Source organism: Xiphophorus couchianus, chromosome 21, assembly GCF_001444195.1.
Source record: "Xiphophorus couchianus chromosome 21, X_couchianus-1.0, whole genome shotgun sequence".
NCBI classification, from domain to species: domain Eukaryota; kingdom Metazoa; phylum Chordata; class Actinopteri; order Cyprinodontiformes; family Poeciliidae; genus Xiphophorus; species Xiphophorus couchianus.
The window spans coordinates 22,753,997-22,776,700 of NC_040248.1; the positions used below are offsets into that span (position 1 = coordinate 22,753,997).

Genomic DNA, 22,704 nt, shown 5'->3' on the forward strand with positions numbered 1-22,704 from the left:
TCTGTGGCTTCATGTCCTCTAGTGTTCCTGGTGCTCCTGATTGTCCTGTAAGTGTTTTGGACTTTTATTTATACCATCATTTGACTTCCACGCTCTTAAAGCGTTACACCTTACTCACCTTACAAAACATCACATTAATTCTGATGAGTACATAAGGGCACACTTTTGTTGGTATGGCTATGCTGATTTTACCACTGTTCCTCATTTCTCATGTAAAAATCATAAACTCAAGTGTAACTAGTTGTGAACCAAATGTCAAATGATGCAGTATATGGTTTTGACAGTATTTTACTAATAGAATTCTGACTGGATGTGCATTTGTTTTAAGCCCAGTTGAATTAACACTTTAAAGAAAAGGGGGTTAAAGTTTGTTTAAACTCTCTTCAAGTTAAACATTTGCTTGAATGTTGCAGTGATTTTACTCTTGTTTTATATTGTAAGCAGTAAATACAAAATCTGACATTAATTCTTTATTAGTCTATATTTCCCTGTTGCATGTTTCTTGCCTGCAGAGGGCAGTAATCCTCATCCTCAGCCTATTTGACACTGTACGCCACTTTGCAGCTGGCAGCTCAGACATTTATGAGGACTTGTAGTGATTTATGGCTTCTTTACTTTGACAATGAAGCAGCAACATTTCCAAATCAACTACAGTGAAAAGTAGCGACAAATGATTTAAACTGCTGAATCTATGCTGATCCCTGAACATTAGAGATGAGCTGTGATTTCACTAGCCATAAAACTGCTCAAATTCAAATTTCTTAAGTAAATTTGTTTAATGGAAACGCAGAAATTTTGAAAAACGTTTTGCGCTAGGATGAAGCAGTTATTCGTACATATCAAAACAGATGTATGTCACAAAACTGCAATGGAAACGCTTCTTCCGCACCACAGGAGTCACATGATCAACAGCTGGATGCTACTACTGGTGGAAACAATGAAAAGGATGACAGGAAGTAGTAGGAGGATGATAGTTTGTTTTTTTCAGACAATGTGCAGCTGGCTCCAGCAGAGCTCTCACAGCACCACAGCTCATAAAAAGTTGTGTGTCATTCCAATGTGTTGAATCCATAACTTCTCTAAAATCATCAACTATAATTTCCCCAAAACACTGGATACACAGCTGTTCCCAAGTAGGTTGGGCTTATCGCTCCAACGCCTGCATCTCCACTGATTGACTAATAGACTACGAGCGCTAGCGCCATGGCTGAAATATGTAACCATTTACATCCATCGCTGCCAAGGGTGTAAATCCCATCTCACTATTGGGGGGGACCATAAACAGTAAAATTTCTTAAGAGCAATTTTGGGGGGGTCGGCAAAGTTACAGTGAAATGTAATCTAAGATATGGTTTAAAAGATTTTAAACCACATTCAAGCTGCAGGACCAAAAATGACTAGTAATGCATATGAACAAACTATTGAGAAATAAAACTAAAATTCAAATGTTGCTTGTATGCAAGTTTTGTTCAGTCTGACTGATTTAATCTCTGCTACACCTTTACAAAAAATTAAGGTTCTAAATAAAAAAGCATTAATGAGTAACTGCTCTTAATAAAATTCCTCATAAACATTGATTTATTGAAATGGCTCCCAATACATATTATGGGCTATTTAAATTATAACTTGTTAAATTGCTTTATTTTTAAGCCTGTTTTAGTTTTGCCATGTCCTGGATGACTGAGAACCAACACGTAGATAGAAAAGAATATCTGGGGGGTATTATAACTTAAACATAACACTTAAAGCACCAGGGTTTATATAGAAAAATATTCAGATTTTATTTTGTGGTTTTAAAGGCTCTGCGTTGAAAACATAAAGAGAAATAAAGCCATAACTTTCTGTTTTTTCTATCTGTTCTCTCTTCTGTTCTCGGCTCCAAACACAGATTTGTCGGCCACTTGCTCAGCCCCTCCCTCCCATTTCAAACTCTTCTGATTAGCTAAAAGTTAAAGAGCTAAATATGAATGAGATGTTTGCTACCTTTGACAAAAAAGCTTAGGTCTATGAAAACAGTGTAGCCGTTTTGCTAATAAGGCAGCTTATCGTAATTCAGCCAAAGTAATGAAACAACAACTGCAGTCTGATATTTATTGTTAATGTGTTTCTTCTTATTGAGCAGTGAAAGTAAATCAAAGGTTTACATGTTTTTTGCTTTAAGTATTTACTGACTGGAGGGCTTTATGTTTGTGCTGCAGAGCCACAGCTAACAGGTAGCTTCTCACTTCAGCGGCTCTGCTGTTGCTCCTCCTACACTTTGGACTGAACTATTGTTCTAATAATGGTAGGGGGGACCTAAAAAATCATTCTTATCTTTTTCTATTGATATTATTTAAATGCAAATGTTTCTTCAATAATTTTTTGGGAGAGAGGGGGGGACAATTGTAGACTTTTCCAAGACTGGCGGGGTCCGGATCCCCCCGACTCCCCCGTGATTTACAACTATGATCGCTGCCATAACTTTTTGATAACTTAACACATATTTACTCGTTTGCAAAGCTGCAAGTTTACTCATGTAATTTTAATTTCATTTCTTATTTAATGGAAACACCGCAATTGTGAAATTGTGTCTTTTCGACACCAGCAGAATATAGACAAATATTTGTGCAAATTTGTACTAGAAACGCAGCTACTGATGAGCTGGGAATACATTGTCCTCATGTTTCCCTGTGAGGAATTCATAAAATTAAGGAGAAGAGTTTTTATCAAATATGTGATGATGGCTCATTACCGAAAAATCAGAGGAGCTTTAAATTAAAACTCTGGCGAAATGTCACTAATTACTTTTCTACTTTCAACTAGAAGTACAAAACATTGCTGTACTCAAAAGCAATTTCTAAAACCAAACAAAATTATCAAAGCGAATGTGGGAAACCATTACATTCAGCATGTTTCCTTAAGACAGCAGCTAGTGTGCATAGACCAAATTAGAGCATGTGTCCTCCAGTGGAAGTCTATTTCCATCCCCCTCTAGTGACAGATATAGACCACACCAGGCCTGTGTAACCGCTGCAAGAGCGCTTCGCAAAGAGGGCGGTCTGAAATTGATGACCTAATACAGTCTTACCCCAAGACTGAGGACGATTAATCGTGGCTCGCCTAAAGACGTCTCTGTAAAAATCTCCATCTCGTCTAACAGAGAATGCCAGCTCCGTCTATTGAAGTCACATTCTGAGTCCTGCGCGCTCGCCGGGAGAAGAGCTTCGGCTCCTAATTCTCCTCATTAATCACCTGTCTGCCTAACATCCTCCGGAGAAAAGCGCCGCAGTTCTTTCAAAGTAATTACAGCTCTTGAAAGAGCGCCGGGTGCAACAATTGCTCATAGGTAGCCATCTTCTTCCTCCTGTGCCCTTCCATTTTCAGTCTCACTCATGGAGCCAGCGGTTTCTGTGTTCTCTGAAGGAATCGTCTTTAGCAATAACTGCTGAGCGGCTTCTGCTTCGCTCTGTTTTTAAAAGGTTTGCTAGCCTCACATCCATTTTCATCTGCTGTGGGATAAAGAAATTATAGCCTCTAAAATCAATGCCCAGGCTGTGATGTTGGCTGTGGGGTTAAGGCTTGCCACCATGTTACATTTTTGCCAGCAGGGCTCAAACTGAGGGAGTCACTGGAGATGTTCCTGATGTTGAGTTTTGTTCTTTTGTAGAACGGTTCTCCAGACAACATAGAGGCCGTACTAGTCCAAAGGTACATGCAGGTTTAAATTTCAAAATGTTCTGTTGTGTTTTCTATGATTTACAATCCTCTCATGCAAAGAGAACTTGCCACAGTGAGATGTGTTGCTTCTGACTGATTTAAGGGTCAATTTTGTTTCTATAGAACAAATTATATTCCACATATAGAGTCATGCCTCTTATCTCTTCAAGACAAAAATGAAATTTTTGCTTCCAGTTAAACAAAGCACCGACCTTCGATTGTCTGGGCTATACACAACTATCTCTGTCTGTCTTGTCAGTGTGTCTCACTGTGTGATAGCCCGTCCAAGTCTGCCTGATTGGTTTGCAACAATCAGCAACCTTTCTGCCATGGTTTTCACCACCTTAACTCCCAGTCAGATGAAGGTGGCTTCTAATAGTATGCCTTAACACACTAACACATTCACGTTATTGTCAGTAACTGTATTGACATTGTCACGACAGAAAAAGTAATTAATTACATTACTCTCTAGTGAAAAAGTTTTTTCCATCACTGCTCCTTAGTGACCTCAGTTTAATTGTTTTTAATTACAACTTATGAGCCTGATACTTCAAGTTCAATTTTCAAAACTGAAGAAGCCTCCTGGGTGAGAGATGAATTCAAATTTATTCCTTGTAGTGCTGAGCAATAACTATTTCCAAAGGGCCTCAAAGGCAGCTGTGACTGTTGTTGAGCAGCCCCATGTGTTTGTGGGTAGTGATGGTTAATCCTGGTCCTGGTTCTGCTGGATGTCTTATTCTGTTAAAACAGTCATTTATGTCTACTGTGACCAGGCTCATGTGAAAGGAGGAGGGACAGAACTCATTACTTCATTTAATCAGCAAGGCTTCCTCAGATCAAGAACTGATTAACAATATGGTGATAAAACCAGTATGATCTGATTATATAACTCTGCATATAAACTGGATCTTTCTGTCTTGTAGGAAAATATAAATTGAACAGTTTTTTATATATACATTTGATAAAGAGCTATAAATAAGATTTTTATTTTTCTTCTAGCAACCGAACAATAATGTTACTGCCGCACTAAAAATTTCACAGTTATTTAGTACACTGCAATTATTTTTCTCATAATACATGTCAGTGACCAAGCTCTCGTATTTTACTGGCCATTTCCACTTCCAGTTGTAATTTCTAAGTTCAGGCTGATTGTTTCTACAACCTAAGCAGAAACCTTGTATATAAATACTGAATCTAAGCCTTGTTATTTATTCCACATTCTGCATCTATCGCTCTCTCTCTCTCTCTGTTTACTGTTGCACAGCCTGCTAACAATGACACTCTATTGGAGAACTGCATGAGAAAGCTAGTAGCTACTGAAATCCATAATGTTACCTTCAAAATAAAAGTTGTTTTTTTTTTTTTTCAAAATTAATGACATGTAGTTGGACTTTCATGCAGAGCTCACACTTAAGACGTGTTTGATCGTGTGCCAGTCAAAGTCATCTAATGAGCCAAATGTTGCATACAGGTTGTAAATTATGAATGAATGAATGAATGAATGAATGAAATAAAATAAAAACACCTGAAAACGTATAAGTTCAGAGAGTGGTTTATATATTTTTGTTTAAGAATTCTTGCCATATGTACGGTGTGTTTGTATATGTATGTATATATATATATATATATATATATATATATAATATAGTCTGTGAGGATTAGCAATCTGATTTTGGGCAATCAGTTTGGTGCCGACAGTGTCTGGTCCAGGACAAGCTTCTTCTGTATTTAAATATTTCACATTAAAAGAATACATTAAGTATAAATGGTATAATTAACAACATAATAGTGCAAGGAAAATAAAATAAATATTTTTGATTTTTTGTGCTGATATTGTCAAACTGTGGTATCTTTTACTCAATCTCTGCACACCATAAACATCTCCTTCCTGTTTCAGACATTTTGTCACATGCTTTCTTGGGTAATGTCACTGTTCCAGAAGACGCTGCCAGCAGCATAAACATACTTTAGTCTTCACACAAAGCAATCTTTTAGTACTTTATCCTAGTTTAAACTTTTCCTTTTTTTATTTTCAATTTGCAAAAAACATTTGGGAGCTGGCCTTTAATTTCCCCCATAGAAGCACTCAAAGACTAAAAATAAAGCTGAAACAGTGGGAAGAGTGGCATTTACTTTTAAAAGGCAGGGCAGCGGCAACGCAGTAACTCCGTGTGCGAACTGTGTGCTGATGTCGCTTTGCAACATTTATAAGTCTCGGCAGATAGATGATGCCTTTTCAGAAAGCTGTCATAGGAATCCCTTCAGTGGTTTTAGGCATGCATAAAACCCATCCTCACCCTGTACTCAACCACTGTCGCTTCGCTAATGCTCTCTCCCTCTTTGTGTTCACAGATGGAGATGATACCAGAGCCCGATCCTGATGACGAGGGGACAAAAATAAGTGTGAGTTGAAGAACACGTCATTCACGCCACCCTGTAAACACCCCTCTTTCCCAATGCGTTGCCATTGTAAGCCGAGTTGGCAGAGATCCACTCTAAACCAACACAACAGCAGCTGATTTCCTTGAATAATACACCTTCCACAAGAGAATGGAGCTAATCAGCGAAATCAGTGGCAGCGTGTTATTACTGTCAGAGTGGTTCCCTTCCTGCGCTCACACACACCAGTAACAGTTCCGCCTCTTTCCTCTGCCACACTGCATGGGCCTTCTGTGCCTAGAGCAGCACACAGCCAACCAGTATAAGATCGTCACAGATGTGTGTGTTACATTGTGACAGTTTACAGATGCTGCTAATATGGAAATGTCATCATCTCCTCATGTTTTGGAGGTCTTCTTCCTTCCAATTTGATTGTTTCAGCAGCAAACTTTAGTTCTTCTGTGGTGATTACAACCAGTACATAGTCACTGTCCAAGGTCACACATAAATATGTTATTCAGCAGCTGAACATTCCAGCTTTGTGAAATATTGCCTTGCAAAAATTCTCCCACCACCTACACTTGACCACTTTGTGTCATGTTTAAAATTTAAAATCACAGTGTATTGGTGAAACAGAGCACCAGAAAACATCACATAATCGTAACCTTAAAGGAAAACCATACATTTTTTGCATAGAAATCTGAAAATAGGCTACGCCCTCTCAGCAACTCATAGCAGCAATGAAAGTCAACAAAATGTGTCTGGGTCACGCTTCCAAATATTGAGCAATTAAAGTCGGAGCAAGAAGAATGTTGCTCCAAGGACAACTTCCCTCGAATGTTGATCTTCTGGTAAAAGATTTGGTGAAGATCTGGTGAAGACGGCCTTTTACCAGTCATCTTTATTGCTGATAAAAATGGCATAGCCTTACTCCCTACTGGGTTGTTTACAGTGGAGACAATTTCTGGTAATCTTCATCGAGCTGGTGCATTACATGTTACGGCCAAACTTTAGTGGTTGAGTAATATCAAATCTGAGCGTTTAAATCTTCAACAGAGTTCACGCTTCCAGCAATCAATTATTTCTCAACAGCTGAAGGTTCAGAATCTTAGCTTCCTAAGCTACATTTTCTTTTTAATATTCAAGATATGGTGGGCAAAACAGTCTCAGGACATGTGGTTTCCAAAGGTGATTCAGAAATCTGCAACATGTCAAGGCGAAGATGCTGCAACATTAATTTGGTGCCACAGCAACAAACCATAAAAAGATAAAGAATAGAAGCACATTTCCATAGTCTTTTATCAGATTGAGCTTCATACATCTCAATCCAGTTCAAAATTTATAGTGGAAAAAAAAAAACTGGATGAAAAGGTTCCATACCACAAAACTTATCTGTGTTTTTATTAGTCATGCCTCAAAGAGTTGAAGCTGTCAGAGAAGCCAGAGGAGGTGAACTGCTAATTGGGATGTTTGAGGTTTTTTTCAATAGCAGCAACTCCACGTCTTTTGCCAGGGCGTGTAAATTGCTAAAAGGGGAAAATGTATTGTTTACTTGTAGCAAAAGTTTCTTATTATCAATAAATCATCCATGTGTCATGGTAAAAAAATTAAATAAAAATCTCATCTGAAGAATAACAACCAGGGTTCTGTCCTAAAAGTTTCTTCTGCTCATTAAACCTGATTGGTTTAGCACCATGAGGTGATTCAACTGAAAATCTGGAACATTTTTCATGCTTCTATTGAAGACAAACATTAAAACCCAGATTGTTTATCACATACTTGCTTGATTTAAAGCATCACAGCTCTGCTGATTATTTTTAATAGCTTTCATTAATTGAAATAAGGTTTTAATGAGGCAGAAAGGTAAACATACTCTTTGTGGTTCTGTGCATGAGCTGAGCAGATCTTTTGCATTTCACAGTTTTATACAGTGAGTCTGTGTGTAGAACCCAAGGTTGTTCTGTGCAGCCTTAAGGGTGCAGGGCTCTTATTCTCTGAATTCACACATGTCTGTCCAGACAGAAATTATAAAAATAGCCCAGGGCTTTGGTAGAAAGAAGGCCTTTTCACAGTCACCATGTGAAGCTTGCGAGGTTCAAACCGTTGTCTTAATGAAGACTGACGGTATGGAATGTGAACGACTTCTGTTTTAATTCAGCTGTACAGAGCCTCAACAGAGCTTTTTAATGCTGCTACATTTCACTTGAATATGAATCTCTGCGTCTAAGACAATTTGTTTGATGTCTGACAAATCAGACATCAGACACTAGTTTAAGGTGTAGTTATGACACCTTAAAATAGGGAGTTCAAAGTGTGGCCCCCAAAAGTAAAGAAAAAGTTCTGTTTCATACAAGCAATTGTAAATAGTATCTACAATAGTTTTAGCCTAATATAAGTAGAAAGTTATTGTTTTCATTGGCTTTACAGAGTAACAGAAAATATAGTTTCCTGTGATGTTAGGAGTATCTCAGTCTTTTATAATATAGTACAGCTAAAGCAGAATAGAAACCCCAAATAAGCCTTAAGATCTTGGAATAGAATATGTACCAACCTGTGTCATTATTTATTTAAAAATGTATTCAACAGAAGTAATGTGTATAAAACTAAGTCCACTTTTGGCACTTTCATTAATTAAGAGAGAAAGTAGCAGCCAAATAATCCGTCCCCTGAAAATTATTCTCTTACTTATAATTAGCCAGAGTGGCTACCTCTGTTTGAAGGAGTGATGCTGGCAGTTTGCATAATGCCAAGGAGTAAAGTCATCAGCAATTGCCTTAGAAAAGGTTACAGAGATTATAAGAGCCTTAATGTGAAGGACCATTAAGGAGCAATGTGGACCTAGTTGGAATGTCTGTTGGAATGTCTCTGGATCGTGGCAGGTTGTCAAGCTAACCTGAGGCTCCCAATACTTGCTGATTGATCAGTGTTTCTCTGTGATTTTGATCCATGACTCATGTGCTCTCTTGGGCTCCCACAATACAATGATCATGCTGTGTAGGGTCATGATAATCAGAGAAACATTTGTCCATACACTTGCAGAACTCACTAATGTGAAAATGATGCTGTGTGATGTTTGTATTTTCTACTTCAAATCCTTGACAACCCATCCATGCAGGGTAAGTGGCCCCAATGTCATGGATTTCTGCTGACAGATTGTCCAGTCCACTGTAGTCTGCAACAAAAATAGTATAAGACCATTGTTTGTTGTTTTGCGAGAACTCATATTCTCGGGGAACTCCCTCATATGAATGGGTAACCCACTGCTTCCTAAAACACCCTTGAAGAATGACCAAAAACCTGCAAAGGACACCCATGCATTGGATTGAATTGGCCATTGCACCAAAATCTTAGGGCATATTCAGACCAGCTCTGTTTATTCTGGTCTTTTCAAACTCTAGTTCATTTCCAAAGAAAGTCCTGTTTGCTTGGGGAGATGTGAATGCGTAATCAAACTCTGACCTGGACCAAATATCAAACGCTGCTTCACCTACAAACCTAGGAGTTGGTTCGGTTGAAGTGAACTCTGGTGTAGTTTGAATGCATATGAAAACTGTAGTATCTTCTCACTCCAGGTTATGACACTAGTCTCTTTCAATCGCTCTAATAGACGGTGAAGGTCCAGGGCAACGACATCTCACACAAGCTACAGATCTCCAGAGTCGGCAAGAACGACGAAGGACTCTACGAGTGCCGGGTGACCCGAGCTAACTACGGAGAGATTGTGGAGTACAAAGCCCAAGCCTGGCTTAGGGTCAACGCCACAGCCAGGCCTCGACGGCCACTGCCACCTGCCAAGAAGAGCTCCCCACTGCACTTGACAGACAAGAAGCCAAGGAAGTCCACCTCACCTCTGAGCCAAGACAACATGAGTTCAGACCAGAGGGTGGCCTCCACGTCCTCCTCCCACACATCCTCCAACACAGCTAAACGCTACCCCAGCTCAGGTAAGCACTTGGTGAAGACCTCCCTAGTTGGAGTCCTGGTCCAACTCTGCAACCTGGTGCATTTCATAGATCACGTTATTGTGTTTTAAAGCATCAAACGTTGGAGGTTCATGGAAATGGCTTATAAAGGCTTGTGAGCTTTTGTCTTCAGTTAGGCTTAGAGTACATGTTGTAAATTAGACATTGAATCAATTCTTTATACTGTCTAAATGTATGTCAAACTGTTATGCTGAAAGTCATTCTCGGCTATCCCAGTAGATCAACCTCCTTTCAACCATAGTCAGACATCCATTGGCAATTTTTTGTGGACATTGATTAGACAAAAGGCAACACCATCTTTTCTGTGCCTCTTTCACAAAACATTTCTGTCATAAACCAGCAAAAACAAGCTGTTTTCCAATATAAAGCCGACTGCACATAAACTCTGAAGATCTCCCCATATCAAAACAATGGCACACAAATTGTGGTGCTGCTTCAAATTTAAATATACATCTCACCCTCTTACTCTTGATTTTTTTTTAAAGTCATGTTTACGCTTTTAAATCCTGTCTGACCGCACAAAATATGTCATCACCGTGTCACTCCCTTCACCTGCAAAGCCTGCTTACCTCTACGTGAGCCAGGTGATGCACAGCACTGACTAAACCGCTTGAGTTAGGAGTCTAATAGAGGGGGACCAACTTCACCACATCCATTACCATGGCAGTCCTTAATAAGTCCTTCTTAGTGCAATGACACTAAAATAAGTCGGTAACACTTTATTTGACGGGTAGTGAATAAGACTGTCATGACACCATAATAAACATGACATAGCACCTGTCATGAACACGAGTAAGTCTTCATGAATATTTATGACTGTTGTCATAAAGTGTCATTCGGTAAATCATGACACTTTTAATACAACGTTGACATTATTCAAAATGTCTTTGTTATGACATCTTTTCATTAACCTAGACAAAAATGTCTTTGTTATGACAACTTGACATTAACCAAGAAATCATGATCTGACATAAATTTGTTATCAAAGTATCACTGACTAAACTTTAAAAATTATGTAGCTTTATGTTATTAAAGCTAAAGTTTAATCAGTAATACTTTTATAATAAATTTATGTCAGATCATGATTTCTTGGTTAATGTCAAGTTGTCATAACGAAGACGTTTTGAATAATGTCAACTTTGTACTAAAAGTGTCCTGATTTACCGAATGACACTTTATGACAACGTTCATAAATATTCTTGAAGACTTACTGATGTTCATGACAGGTGTTATATCATGTTTATGACTGTGTCATGACAGTCTTATTCACAACCCGTCAAATAAAGTGTTATCAATAAGGGTAAGTCTATAGGCAAAAAATGCCAAAAACGCGTTCAAGGTTACGCAACAAAAATTTTATTTATGGTTGGTTTAAATAACTGAAATATAAAATAAATGCCAAGAGGACATACAGTAGCGTAGTGTACAGTGTCTGACATTTTTAGACAAAATAATTTGTCTTACAGAGTTGTGAGATAGAGAAACATAGGTTGAATAATTTTTTTCAAAATCTATTGTCTTATCATTTCTTTATTCTGTTACCTGACATCTGTTCTTTGTTAGGTGCTTTCTCTCTGAAACTCTAGTTCTGGAATTTCTGATTGCAGTAACCCTTAAAACACAAATGATAAATATGATTTTATTAGTAGGATAGAGTAGTTAAGAGTAGTTTATCTTCTTGTGTTAGTGTGAGTATCAGTGCACAGTCAACTTGGTTATACATGCCCATCTTGGCATGTACAGTGTTAGAAGTGAGCCTCTTGTATTAAAGCAGCAGTCAGCATATGGCAGAGTCTCCGAACAGCAGTTTATTCAATGACTGAACCCAAATGTCCGCCCAATGCCACAGCTGAAGACCCACAAACCCACAGAACAGAAATCCATGTTCATTAAGTTTGTCACTGTTGCTCAGTGGAGTACGGATCTGACATCTGTTTTTGTTCAATGTTTCCAGTGTAGCACCTTTTCTAGCTAATTGTGCTTGTTCAGAGATGTGTACCAAATCCTCATGACGACACAGAAGTAACCGAAGAAAAGTCCTGGCTGCATCTAGAGTTGCTTTTTTTACATGTACATTGCTGTGAACAGATATATTCTACTTACTTGTTTTTGTCACATTTTAGTCTTTTGGCTCATTGGACAAATGTCAATATCAATTAAACATAACCTGAGTAAATACAAATTGCATTTTTTAAATAATTATTTCATGTATTAAGGAAAGCTATCCAAACCAGCCAGACCTTAATATTAAAACACACCTGCCCATTAAAGCTGACATCAACTGTTCCACCTTTGGTGGCAACAAGTCAAACATTTGCAATAACTACAGTAGTAGTCAGTCTTTTCAACACTTTGACTAGGTCGCTTTCATCATCTTTTTTATAGCCCCTTACTGAAGAGCTTTTTTTTTCTCCGAAGAGTTTTTGCGGCACTAGTGGCTCGTATTTCTTGTACAGTAGGCAGACAGGAAGGAGGGTGAGGAGAGGGGGGAAGACATGCGATAAAGGTTGTCGAGACCGGGAGTCGAACCCGCGACGTCTGCGTCGAGGACTAAGGCCTCCAAACGTGGGGCGTGCTAACCCCCTGCGCCGCCACAGCACGCCCATTACTGAAGATCTTTTGACCACTGGCCTGCTACATAACCCCAGTGTATAGAGTTTAACCTCTAACATCTGCTCCTGTATAGAAAGAGATTGTGGCTCCATCAGTGATGGAGTTGTACAGGTTACTGAAACCAAACCATCACACTGGACCGTTTTCTGAAATCCCTTGCCAGTTATTCTCCAAACTATTGGGCATCGTCGAGATGCTTTTTCTTTTTTTAAATCAAATTTAAGATTGCATTTTTTCTCTTTTAGCTGAGCAGTGTTTTCTTTTTTTTGTTTATTTGTTTTTTACCAGGAGTTCCATGTGGTTCTGAATTATTTAGTTTTTGTTAAGGTGGCTTTGGAATAATTCTCAGAAGCCATGAACTCCTGGGAAGGCGTGTCACTGTTCCAGGTGTTTCACATTTTTGGATAATGGCTTTCACTGCTTTTCTGGAATTTCCAAATTCTTTAGATTGTAGTTATGAATGGTCTCTTTATTCTTCCAGTCTGAACTGCGTGACCTGGATAATTCATGTTCTAACAAGAGAGGATTGCTTTTTAACATCGGGCCATGTTGGGTGGAAGAGCTTTCTTTTGTTCAGTTAAAATTCTCATCATTACTATTACTCTTCAAAGCTCTAGTTTGTATTTACTACAAGTTGTCTTTGTCTTTAACAAAATGCGACAGAGGAAATGTGTGAGGGTGGCGATACCTATGCATGGGAGCATAAGTGAAAAATCAGATACATAAATTCAACCATCATTCCATAAACGCATGGTTCCTTCTGAGTTCCATGCCCATTTAAAGTTTTAACTGATCTGGTCAAAGAAAGCAACCAACCTCCTCCTCCATCCCATCTTCAGTCTCTATGGGATTCAGGTTTGCTCATTGTTCAGCTCTAAAATAATCTGCTCTCTCTCGGTTATTCCATGAATTTCTAGGATCTGTTCCTGTTCTAAATTCATTGCCTACTTCACCTCTCCTCCCTTGATGCTGGTGAAGAGTCTTTACTGTAATAGAGGCAGCAGACAGTAGTCTGAGGCAATAACTGGCCAGGCCAGCTGTGATTAATACATATTTACCCTCAATAATTAGATGAAAATTTCTCCCTGTGCTTTTTAACACAGACTAATTGCATTCATTGCTGCTGTAACCAACCCCATTGCTTTATATCTTCTTTATGCTTGAATATAGAATACTGGAAGGTTAAAAATGATTGAGTTTCAGCTCAGGACTATGTGAAGAACAGTGAATGACACAGTTCTGACTGATTCACAGTTATTGGGTTTGATGAAAGAACCTGTGAAGTCTTAAGGTCTGCATGCTCTCTACATGCTAAGCTAGCATTATTACATGCACTTTTGCTTTTTCAAATACAAGCAATTCTTCATTTGAATCATTTAAAGAGTTGACATTGGCTGGTTTTAACTTAGTCCTACAATTGTTCTTTGAACATAAATGCATGTTTAACTTTTTGTGGCTTGTAAAATGGAAAACTGCAGAGCCGGCATGTTTTGGATGCTCCAGATTTTCTCCTACGTTAGCATTCATGCCTTGAAAGAGGAGATCTATTTTTTGAATCATTAGCAGTACGTATTCCCTGCACGCCCGCTCACATTTTACCCTCAGGGGGATTTGAACTCAATCCCCTGTCATTTCTCTGACTATCCACCTGTGTTGTAATTGAGCAGCTCTTTCTCAGCTTTAACTGCCAATCATCTCCCTACGGGTCAGACGGTTCGGACTGATTCAGCCATACTCTGGGGCATGATAGCCGTGCGCACCCTGCAGCAAAACACAGGAAGATATTACTTGCCACTGAATAGAAGTAAAAAGTTGAATAATCCCCAGGGCTGCAGAGCCGGAGATTATGAGGCAGCTAAATTATGCTGACATCTGTGTTGCGGTGAGTCCTCGGAGTGGTGTGTCTGACAGAGATAAATGCCTCTCTGTGACTGCTCAAGCAGCCTTAGCAACCTCCTCTGAGTTTCAGAAAGGTGTTGCGGCTGAGGCCCACAGGGTTCTGTTAGCGCCCCACTCGGGTTTGAAGCTGGCCAGCAACAATAGTTAAATGGCCTGAGATGAAATTAAACCGAGGAGAGAGAGAGCAGATATTTTCTTTTTCCGCATTGCTGCATCCGTAAACACCGAGGTGCTTTCCAGATGGGGAGGAACGGGAGCGTGGCCGCCACAGCGTCTCCTGCAGCAGCAGCAGAGCGGCTCGTTCACAGTTAACTCCCCACCAATGTGTCAGCTGTTGTTAGATCACAGTTTGGCCTCCATCGTTCCTGGCAGTGTTGTTCCCTCTAAAGCTCAGAGGTGACCGCAGATGAATACGGGGAAAAGAGGAACGGAAAACTGTCCCCCAAGCCATATTTGTCTATCCACCTCTGAGGCCAGCCTGGTTCCCCGCTTGGAAGAAAAACAAATTTGGAGTAAGCTTCACCGCATCCAGAATAGCAAAAAAAAAAGAGAGAGAGAGAAAAAAAAAGAGATGCTGACCTTGTTTAAAATAACAACTTTTTTTATATCAGTTCAATGCACATCTAAGGAAAAATCACCAGTGTGTCATTTCAGTAGGTGGAGAGCAGCAGGTGAAAGGTTCATAGTTACACTGATCAAGGATAGGAACACATGTGTCTTACAGGGATGCTTCCCAACACATCATAAATGTCCTCTGTGTTCTTGCAGACCTGAAAACATCAATTAGTGACCAACAGGATGACAGCTCTGCTCTGACACTTTCAATAATGTTTTGGAATAAAACGGTAGCATTCTCATTTTACAATAAAGCTAAGAAACACACTTTTTTATAAAACAGAAATTCTTTACTATTAACCTAAATTTCACACATTCAGTTCAAAGTTTAGCAATAGTCACGGCTCTGTGTTCTAATTCACTTATACAACAGTCCATATTTCTTTTCCTCTGAGTTTCTGGACTTTGTTCTCTTCTTCAACAGGGTTAGCTTGGTTTTAAATGGCTAAAGCAACATTCGCTAAAACTTCTGTTGCTTCATCGTTTAGCTCAGCAGCAACTTCTGACTTGCCCAAAATATATCCAGTTAACCACATCTGACTCTTGTGAGGATCTTTTCTTACAAAAACGACCAGAAGGGAGCGTTTCAAAAGAGACCAAATTTCAGAGACAGTACATGTAAGTGCTTAGAAGAAAATGCCATGAGTTTGTTTTATGGCATTAGTGAGGAATCTTTATCCATTCCCTAACTCAGCCTCTGTCAGACTGGCCCAGGGCAGCTGTGGTCAGCTGTGGTCTAGTCTGCCCACTGCTGACTGTGGGCAGACTAGCTTACCGCCAGCAGTGTGTGAATGTGTGTGTGAATGATTGAAGTTAGTGTGAAACGCTATAGGTTCCTTGATGTACTTGATAAAGCACTATTCAAGTACAGACTATTTACCATTTAATATGTTTTTCATGTACAGTACACCACTTTACATTTTATTTTTTACCAAAATATTTTTATTGAGATTTTGAAAATATAATCATGTATCAGTCTGATTAAGTTGTGTTTATAGTTATTATATGACAGTAATTCTTTTTTCTCATGTCAGAGAAATGAAAAGGAAAATAAAAAGTTAAATTAACCAACACAGGAACAAAAAAAAAACACAGCCTCTCTAAACAGGAATAATTGAGCATTTACAAACACATTGGATACAGTTGCACACGTCTATCATCGCATGGTGCATTGCAAGAGTCCAACAAGCCCTCTGAAAGGTCTAAGTCAGGGGTCTCAAACTCCAGTCCTCGAGGGCCGCAGTCCTGCAACTTTTAGATGTGCCTCTGCTGCACCACACCTGAACAGAATAATTAGGTCATTAAGGCTCTGGAAAACTGATCTACACAAGGAGGAGGTAATTAAGTCATTTCATTCCAGTGTTTTGTACCTGTGGCACATCAAAAAACTGCAGGACTGCGGCCCTCGAGGACTGGAGTTTGAGACCCCTGGCTAAGTCCTTAATAAAGTTAATAAAATAACCCCAAATCCTCTCAAAAGTATATTGTTTGGATTTCCTAATAATCCAAACAATTATTAGGTCCTTCTAGTGGCAAATTAAACATCTGTTTTAACCACTGGGTGGCGTTAGGTCTCCTGACATATTTCCACGATAAAGCTATAAATTTGTTTTGCAGATAATAGGCTTATAACCATGAAAGTACATTCTGATTTGGTAAAAATATGCTATGAATAAAAAACTCAGGGTATACAATTTTTAATTTTATTAAATGTCAAGTAACCACTTAGTAGCTGCAACATATAAATAATTATGAAATGGATGAGAAATGGGTGCTTTTCCTTTTATTACTACTGATTATAAAAGATGAGTTGGCACTATGCAGCTCTCTCCTTGATGGCCTGAAAATGTCATTAGTGTCTCATTTGTCCAGAGTGCTTATTTTAATGGCCGCCTTTTAAAAATCCATCCAAATGTGGTTTCTTGTTTTGCCTTTAATCAATATATTAATTCTCCCTCTGTCTGTAATCATTCTTTCATACAGCTGAACTTTGTGAAGTAAATAGATTACAGTGTTTCTGGTCAAACAATCTAATATCTGCTGAGGACCTCTGCAGCTCCTTCAGGGTTATCAGTTCCTGCTTGGCTATCGCTAATATACTGCCTTCTAACTTCTTGATCTTTAAAAAGTAGTGATCTGTCTCTTTTGTTGTTTTTTGTTTGTTTGTTGTTGTTTTTTTTACTGGTGCCTCATGGTGCAATACTCCTTTTTTTTATGGAAGGACTGTTGTTAATGCTGCCTTAAAGGGGCTGCTGCTTTCCTCTAGCTTTCATTGGGCGATGGTCAGGTTGACCCTACAGGTAACCAGTCCTTCACTGGGTCAGGAAACATAAATAGTTTGTTGTTGTGGTGATTTTCAGTAATGAAATTTAAATTAATTTCTAGTAGCATATTTTTGACAAAGCTATAACAATGGATCTTTTTTGTGAAGTGCCTGTGTTGCACATTGGCGCTGTACGTAACGGAATTTACAAGAAAATATAAGAAGCCACAAGTGGTCAGATAGTAGGGTGTAATATGATTTTAACTTGACCTATTGAAACAACACAATGTTTCTTGTTGCAGGGAAGATTTTTTTATCCTGTCAGCTAGTGGTTACAGTAATTCCCTTTAGACTTTCTCTTGGTTTTAGATCAGTTGCTGCTCCATTTGGCATTCACATTTGCATTCGAAGCACACCAGACTTTGCTATTATGGTCCACATCAGGGTTCAATTACTCATTCACACTTCCGCAAATGAACCGGACTCTATAGACAAACGAATTAGAGTTGGATTAAAGTGGACCAAACAGGGCTGGTGTGAATGCAACCTACATCAACCCCAATGGGCTCAAGGTTGGGGACCATTGCTCTAAGTCATCTATGATTTTAAAAATCAATTAAAGTAGCCTTTTTACATTTACTTTGATTAACTGATTCAATGTACTGATGTTTGGTTTTATTCTTCCTCTGTAGGCCTGCAGAACCTATAAAGATCTGTAGGTTCTGCAGAGATGCAAGATCTACGTCTTGAAAGATGATAGATGAATATGGTTTTACGTACTTTACCATCTTACTTTAGCTCCCTGTTAAGACCTTGTCACAGTGGCTGAGAACACTTGGTTATATTAGCGTTAATTTGAAATTGCTTTTCAGAGTGAAAGACTATGAATCATTTGTTAGCACTGTAAGTATAATTAGGTGCTGGCAATGTTAACGTTCGTTTCTATTTTCTCTTATCAAAATCGGGGCTGTTATTTTAGCTAAAAACATTGCTGTCTCATCTTGTGAACTGGATGTATTGTTCCACCCTTTGTTGTTTCTGAAGCTGTTTGTTTAATTGGCTTATCGGCAGAATCTGTATGCCATGCAGAGACAGATTCTCACAGGCTGAAGCTTAAAAGTTTCAAAAACAGACGGATTTTCTCTATCAGGTGCTGGCGTGCAAATACAAATGAACTGAAATTGGACGGAAAGAGGAATGGAGATGAGTGTGATGAAAAGGGGTCATAAGAGGGAACGAAGACACAAAGGATGAATCTGTGGAGAAGATGAAGTGAAGATCAATGGATTATTAAGGGCTTGGCTTTAAAGCTGCAAAAATAATCATGGTTATGTTGTCTGTATCACACAAAGCCGCTGGTGATTATTTTTAGGCCCGCTGTATTCCTCACTCCTCTGACATTACATTTACCCTCAGTCACAGATGAACTACCTGGATGCTCAGTAATAACATCCACTTTCATATACAGTAAGCACTCAGACACCCTGAGAAACATGGCTGGGGCGCGCACTCAGTCACTTTGAGACCTAATCACTTGACAAGCCAATCAGACAGCAACTTTTATGAAAGACCCGCCAGGCAAGTAAATAAGCAATTCAGTGAAAGTGTCAGCAGAGCAGCCAGCCAGCCGGTGATCAGCAGAAGTAGATGGAGGTGGCATGGAGCCAGTTGGAACTCTCGGTGGAGGTGCTGCCGTGTTTCACCTCTCTGGCGGCTGAACCCCAGCCGTCTCAGCTGGTCCTGCAATCGATATTAGCATCGGCGTTTCCAAAGCCAAAAAAGCATTTTGGCAGAAAGCTGAGTGGTGCGTTGGGTCGACGAAGACGGCCGTTCAGCTCGCACCAACAACGTGTGAGTGCACGTCTTCGCTGAATCAGGCGGATGCTCTTCCTCATTACGCCTGAGCAGAGTTCCTGCACGGGTGGGAGGAAAACGGAAAAACTCAAAGAGCGCCGGGCACAGGCGTCTTTTAAACGTTTCAGCTTTCGGCTTCCTGTCAGCCTCTTTGACAATGAGCTGTGAATTCCTTCCACAGCTTCTGAAGAGAGAGTGACCTTGTCAAATAAACTGTGAGAACGAGTGGGAGGAGGAGGCTTTCAGCTGCTGTTATGGATAAATGACAAATGGACTAAAAAGCCTCTCTTCAGATGGAGTTTTTGTTTTTTGACGGCTGTGTTCCTGGACTGCTTTTGCCTTTTTTCTCCCTCCACATGTTCTCCAATTAAAATGCACAGCAGTGTACCAAAGTACAATAACTCATAAATATTTTCCCTTTGTTCCAAAAATAGTTTTGGAGCTGGAGCTTTACCTTTTGGGCATGGTCACTGGTTTGGTTAGTTTGGAGATGAGAAACAGCTCATGCCAAGGACAAATCCAGAACGGGATTTGTTTTTTAAAGGTTTTGTTTCCTAACATGTCTGGAGGATCAGAGAGAAGACGAGAATCTAAACGCAACCAGCAGATGAACTCAGAGGAGTTTGAGTTAACAATGAAATCTACTCACTGCTGTGTAAGCAATGGGATATTAAACCAAGACAGCAAAACATTCAGACTTTCCCCCAAACAGTGATGTGGAATGCCAGAAGTAATTATACTGAGGGGAGTTCACAGCCCAGAGGACAGACGGAACCGACCAGGAATGGGTGCTCTTTAGTTTTCTTCTTTTATAAGTGCAATAAAGAACCACCTGCCAACGTGATATAAACCTCGGGTTCTATTTTTACCTGCCTAGGATTTTGTTCGTTCCCATTTTTAGTGTTTGTTATACTTGCCTGAGTACACTTTGTTTTGTTGTCATGTCTATTTATTTATTTCTAGACCATGAGTCTGTTAAATCAATTTGGGAGCGCTTCAAGCTGCACTATGTAGCTTTTATAAAAAATATGTATTTTCGACCTCTCCCCAGACTTACTGAAACAGAGCCAAAAGGCCCTGAGTCCAAACTGACGACTCTGATGGCTCAAACTAGCATCCCTTCTTCAATTGTAAATGTGGCCGTTGACCGTCAGGCCAGAAGGTAGGAATGTGAATAGTCCATGTTGGGGGTGGGTATCTATGATACCTACAACTAATCAGTTTAGTTTTGAAGCATACATGAAGTGTTTTTGGAGAGATGAGACCTTTTGCAGCTGATCCATGATGTTGTGCTGCATTATCCAGGTCATTTTGCCAAATGTACATAGAGTTTGCAAAACATACAATCTGTTTCAAGAAATATGCAAAGGTTTTTCTAAAAGAAATTAGTAATGTTTTTCTTTTAAATAAAGCTAAGTGGGTTTAAAATGACAGTTCAGAAATAAACTAACCAAATTGTGTTGATCCACCTCAAAAAAATCATGCAAAAAGTGTAAGCAAAAGAAATCTGGGAGACTTTGCACATGCAAATTTGCATGCAGCCTTTTGTGCTGTGGAGGTTAAATAGATGACTGCTTCACCTATTTAGTTCACAAGAACTAATGGCATTTATTTCAGTCATAATCTTGCGGGGGGTGACCAAGGTTCCATCACTATGTGACAGCTGGTCAGCAAACCTGGCAAACATGATTGACATGGCAGCACTGAATGCACATGTGCTTTATCAGGCATGCATTGGGGTGCAGGAGAGACGGGGGGACTTCCTGGTTGAGCTTGCAAAAGAGTTCGGTAACTCTCATGTGAGTGAGAAGAAGGCACACAAGGAGAAACTGCTTCGGCAACAACCTTCCACACCCAGCTCAGGCAAAAGGGCGAAGTGTCAGGTCAACCATCGATGCAGGATGCGTGTCCTGAGGCCGAAACATCATCAGTGACCCCTCACACCTCCACCATGGACTGTTCTCCCTGCTGCCCTCTGGAAAGAGGTTCTGCAGCATCCGGTGCAGGTCCACCTGGTTCCGAAACAGCTTTTTCCCACTTGCCATCAGACTGCTGAGCTCTTAACTGGACTGCACTCAAAAACTAGTCTCCACTTTATACCTTGCACATGTACAGAGCTAAATAACTTCTATTTTACTGTCAGTCCTGGACTTTACATTTTATATTTAGATTTATATTCATATTTTATACTGTATTTTATTTTACTCACAACATTGGAACCTCAAACATTGTCCTGAGCCGTATGCAATGAAATTTCGTTCTGTATACACCCTGTGCATTGAAAATGACAACAAAGTCAGCCTAAGTTGAAGTCTAAGTCTAAGGAACAATTGTGCAACTGTGAGATGTGTTGAGGCCATTACCAGGGTACTTATAAGGTAATGGCCTTATTTACAGAACAAAAGCACCTGCTAGATAAAATCCTTCAGGCCAGTTGGCCCATCTCTAGACTGCATAGGTAGAAAGGCCATTTGGCATTTCTCTAGTACTTCCAGTGTTAAAACTGTCACCAAGTCTTGACGGCTTGTCATGAGACAGATAATCTGTGAAAAGATTGATCTCCTCCACCTTGTCCCTGATGCTGTCTGAAGAAATGCACCACTCCTGGCCAAAAATAACCAATCAGAGCCAGGAGGAGGGGCTTAGTTCTGTCAGTCAACCTAGTATACTTGCCGCTAAATGGGTTAATTGTGGAGAAGCAACTCACTCTTCCAGGAAAATCATTTATTTTTGTGTTTCCCCCTGACAGAAAAATGTAAGCTGACACATTTTGTGCCTTTGGTTCCACAATGAAGGATTAATTTATGCTGTCTACAAAAAGTATTCATCCCTTTGGATGCAAATCAGTCATGATCGACAAAATTTGTCCAGAGTGCAGTGACTGTGTGTCAAGTCAGTAAAGACAGCGGTGTCTGGAGGGTCCATTCATTGGTTCATCAGTATTCCTGAGTACCTTTATGAAGACAAAATACTCCAACCAATAAGATGAAAGGTAACTGAAAGTATCAGTCAGGACATAGAGACAAAACTTCTCAAAGGCCCTGAAGTTGGAGTTGAGTTAAATCATCATAAAGACATGGGAGGAATATGGTCCATGTGTAAATCTTACTACATGAGGCCGTCTTCAAAACCTGTACAAGAAGGAGACTAGAGGTCACCAGGTTACCATGACTACACTAAAGGAGTTCCAAACTTCAGCAACTGAGATGGAGAGACTCTGCAGACGACAACTGCCAGTTCTTCACCAGTCAGAACTTTATGGGAGAGAGTCATTGAGAAAATCACTGTTGAAGAAAAGTCAGATCACAGTTTGCCAAAAGGCACGTGGGAGATGTGAGCTTTCTTTTTCATTCTGAGGATGTTTTGTTTTTTCACAGTCATTCATGACCTTTTTAGTGAACT

General features: G+C 39.6%; 1 protein-coding gene and 1 long non-coding RNA gene across 2 annotated transcripts in view; one reads left to right on the forward strand and one right to left on the reverse strand.

Moving 5' to 3' along the window:
• vstm2a (V-set and transmembrane domain containing 2A) overlaps positions 1–22,704 on the forward strand; it is a 96,346-nt gene that overhangs the window by 58,668 nt on the left and 14,974 nt on the right. Inside the window, exons 3-4 of the mRNA XM_028005359.1 lie at positions 6,049–6,099; positions 9,683–10,019. Of these exons, the coding sequence (XP_027861160.1) occupies positions 6,049–6,099; positions 9,683–10,019 (388 nt within the window). The remainder of the gene's footprint in view (positions 1–6,048; positions 6,100–9,682; positions 10,020–22,704) is intronic.
• On the reverse strand, positions 2,204–14,591 carry LOC114136934 (uncharacterized). The gene is made up of 3 exons (XR_003593888.1): positions 14,581–14,591; positions 5,712–5,716; positions 2,204–2,308 (listed from the first exon to the last, which is right to left on the reverse strand). It is a non-coding gene; the product is annotated as an uncharacterized LOC114136934 (long non-coding RNA).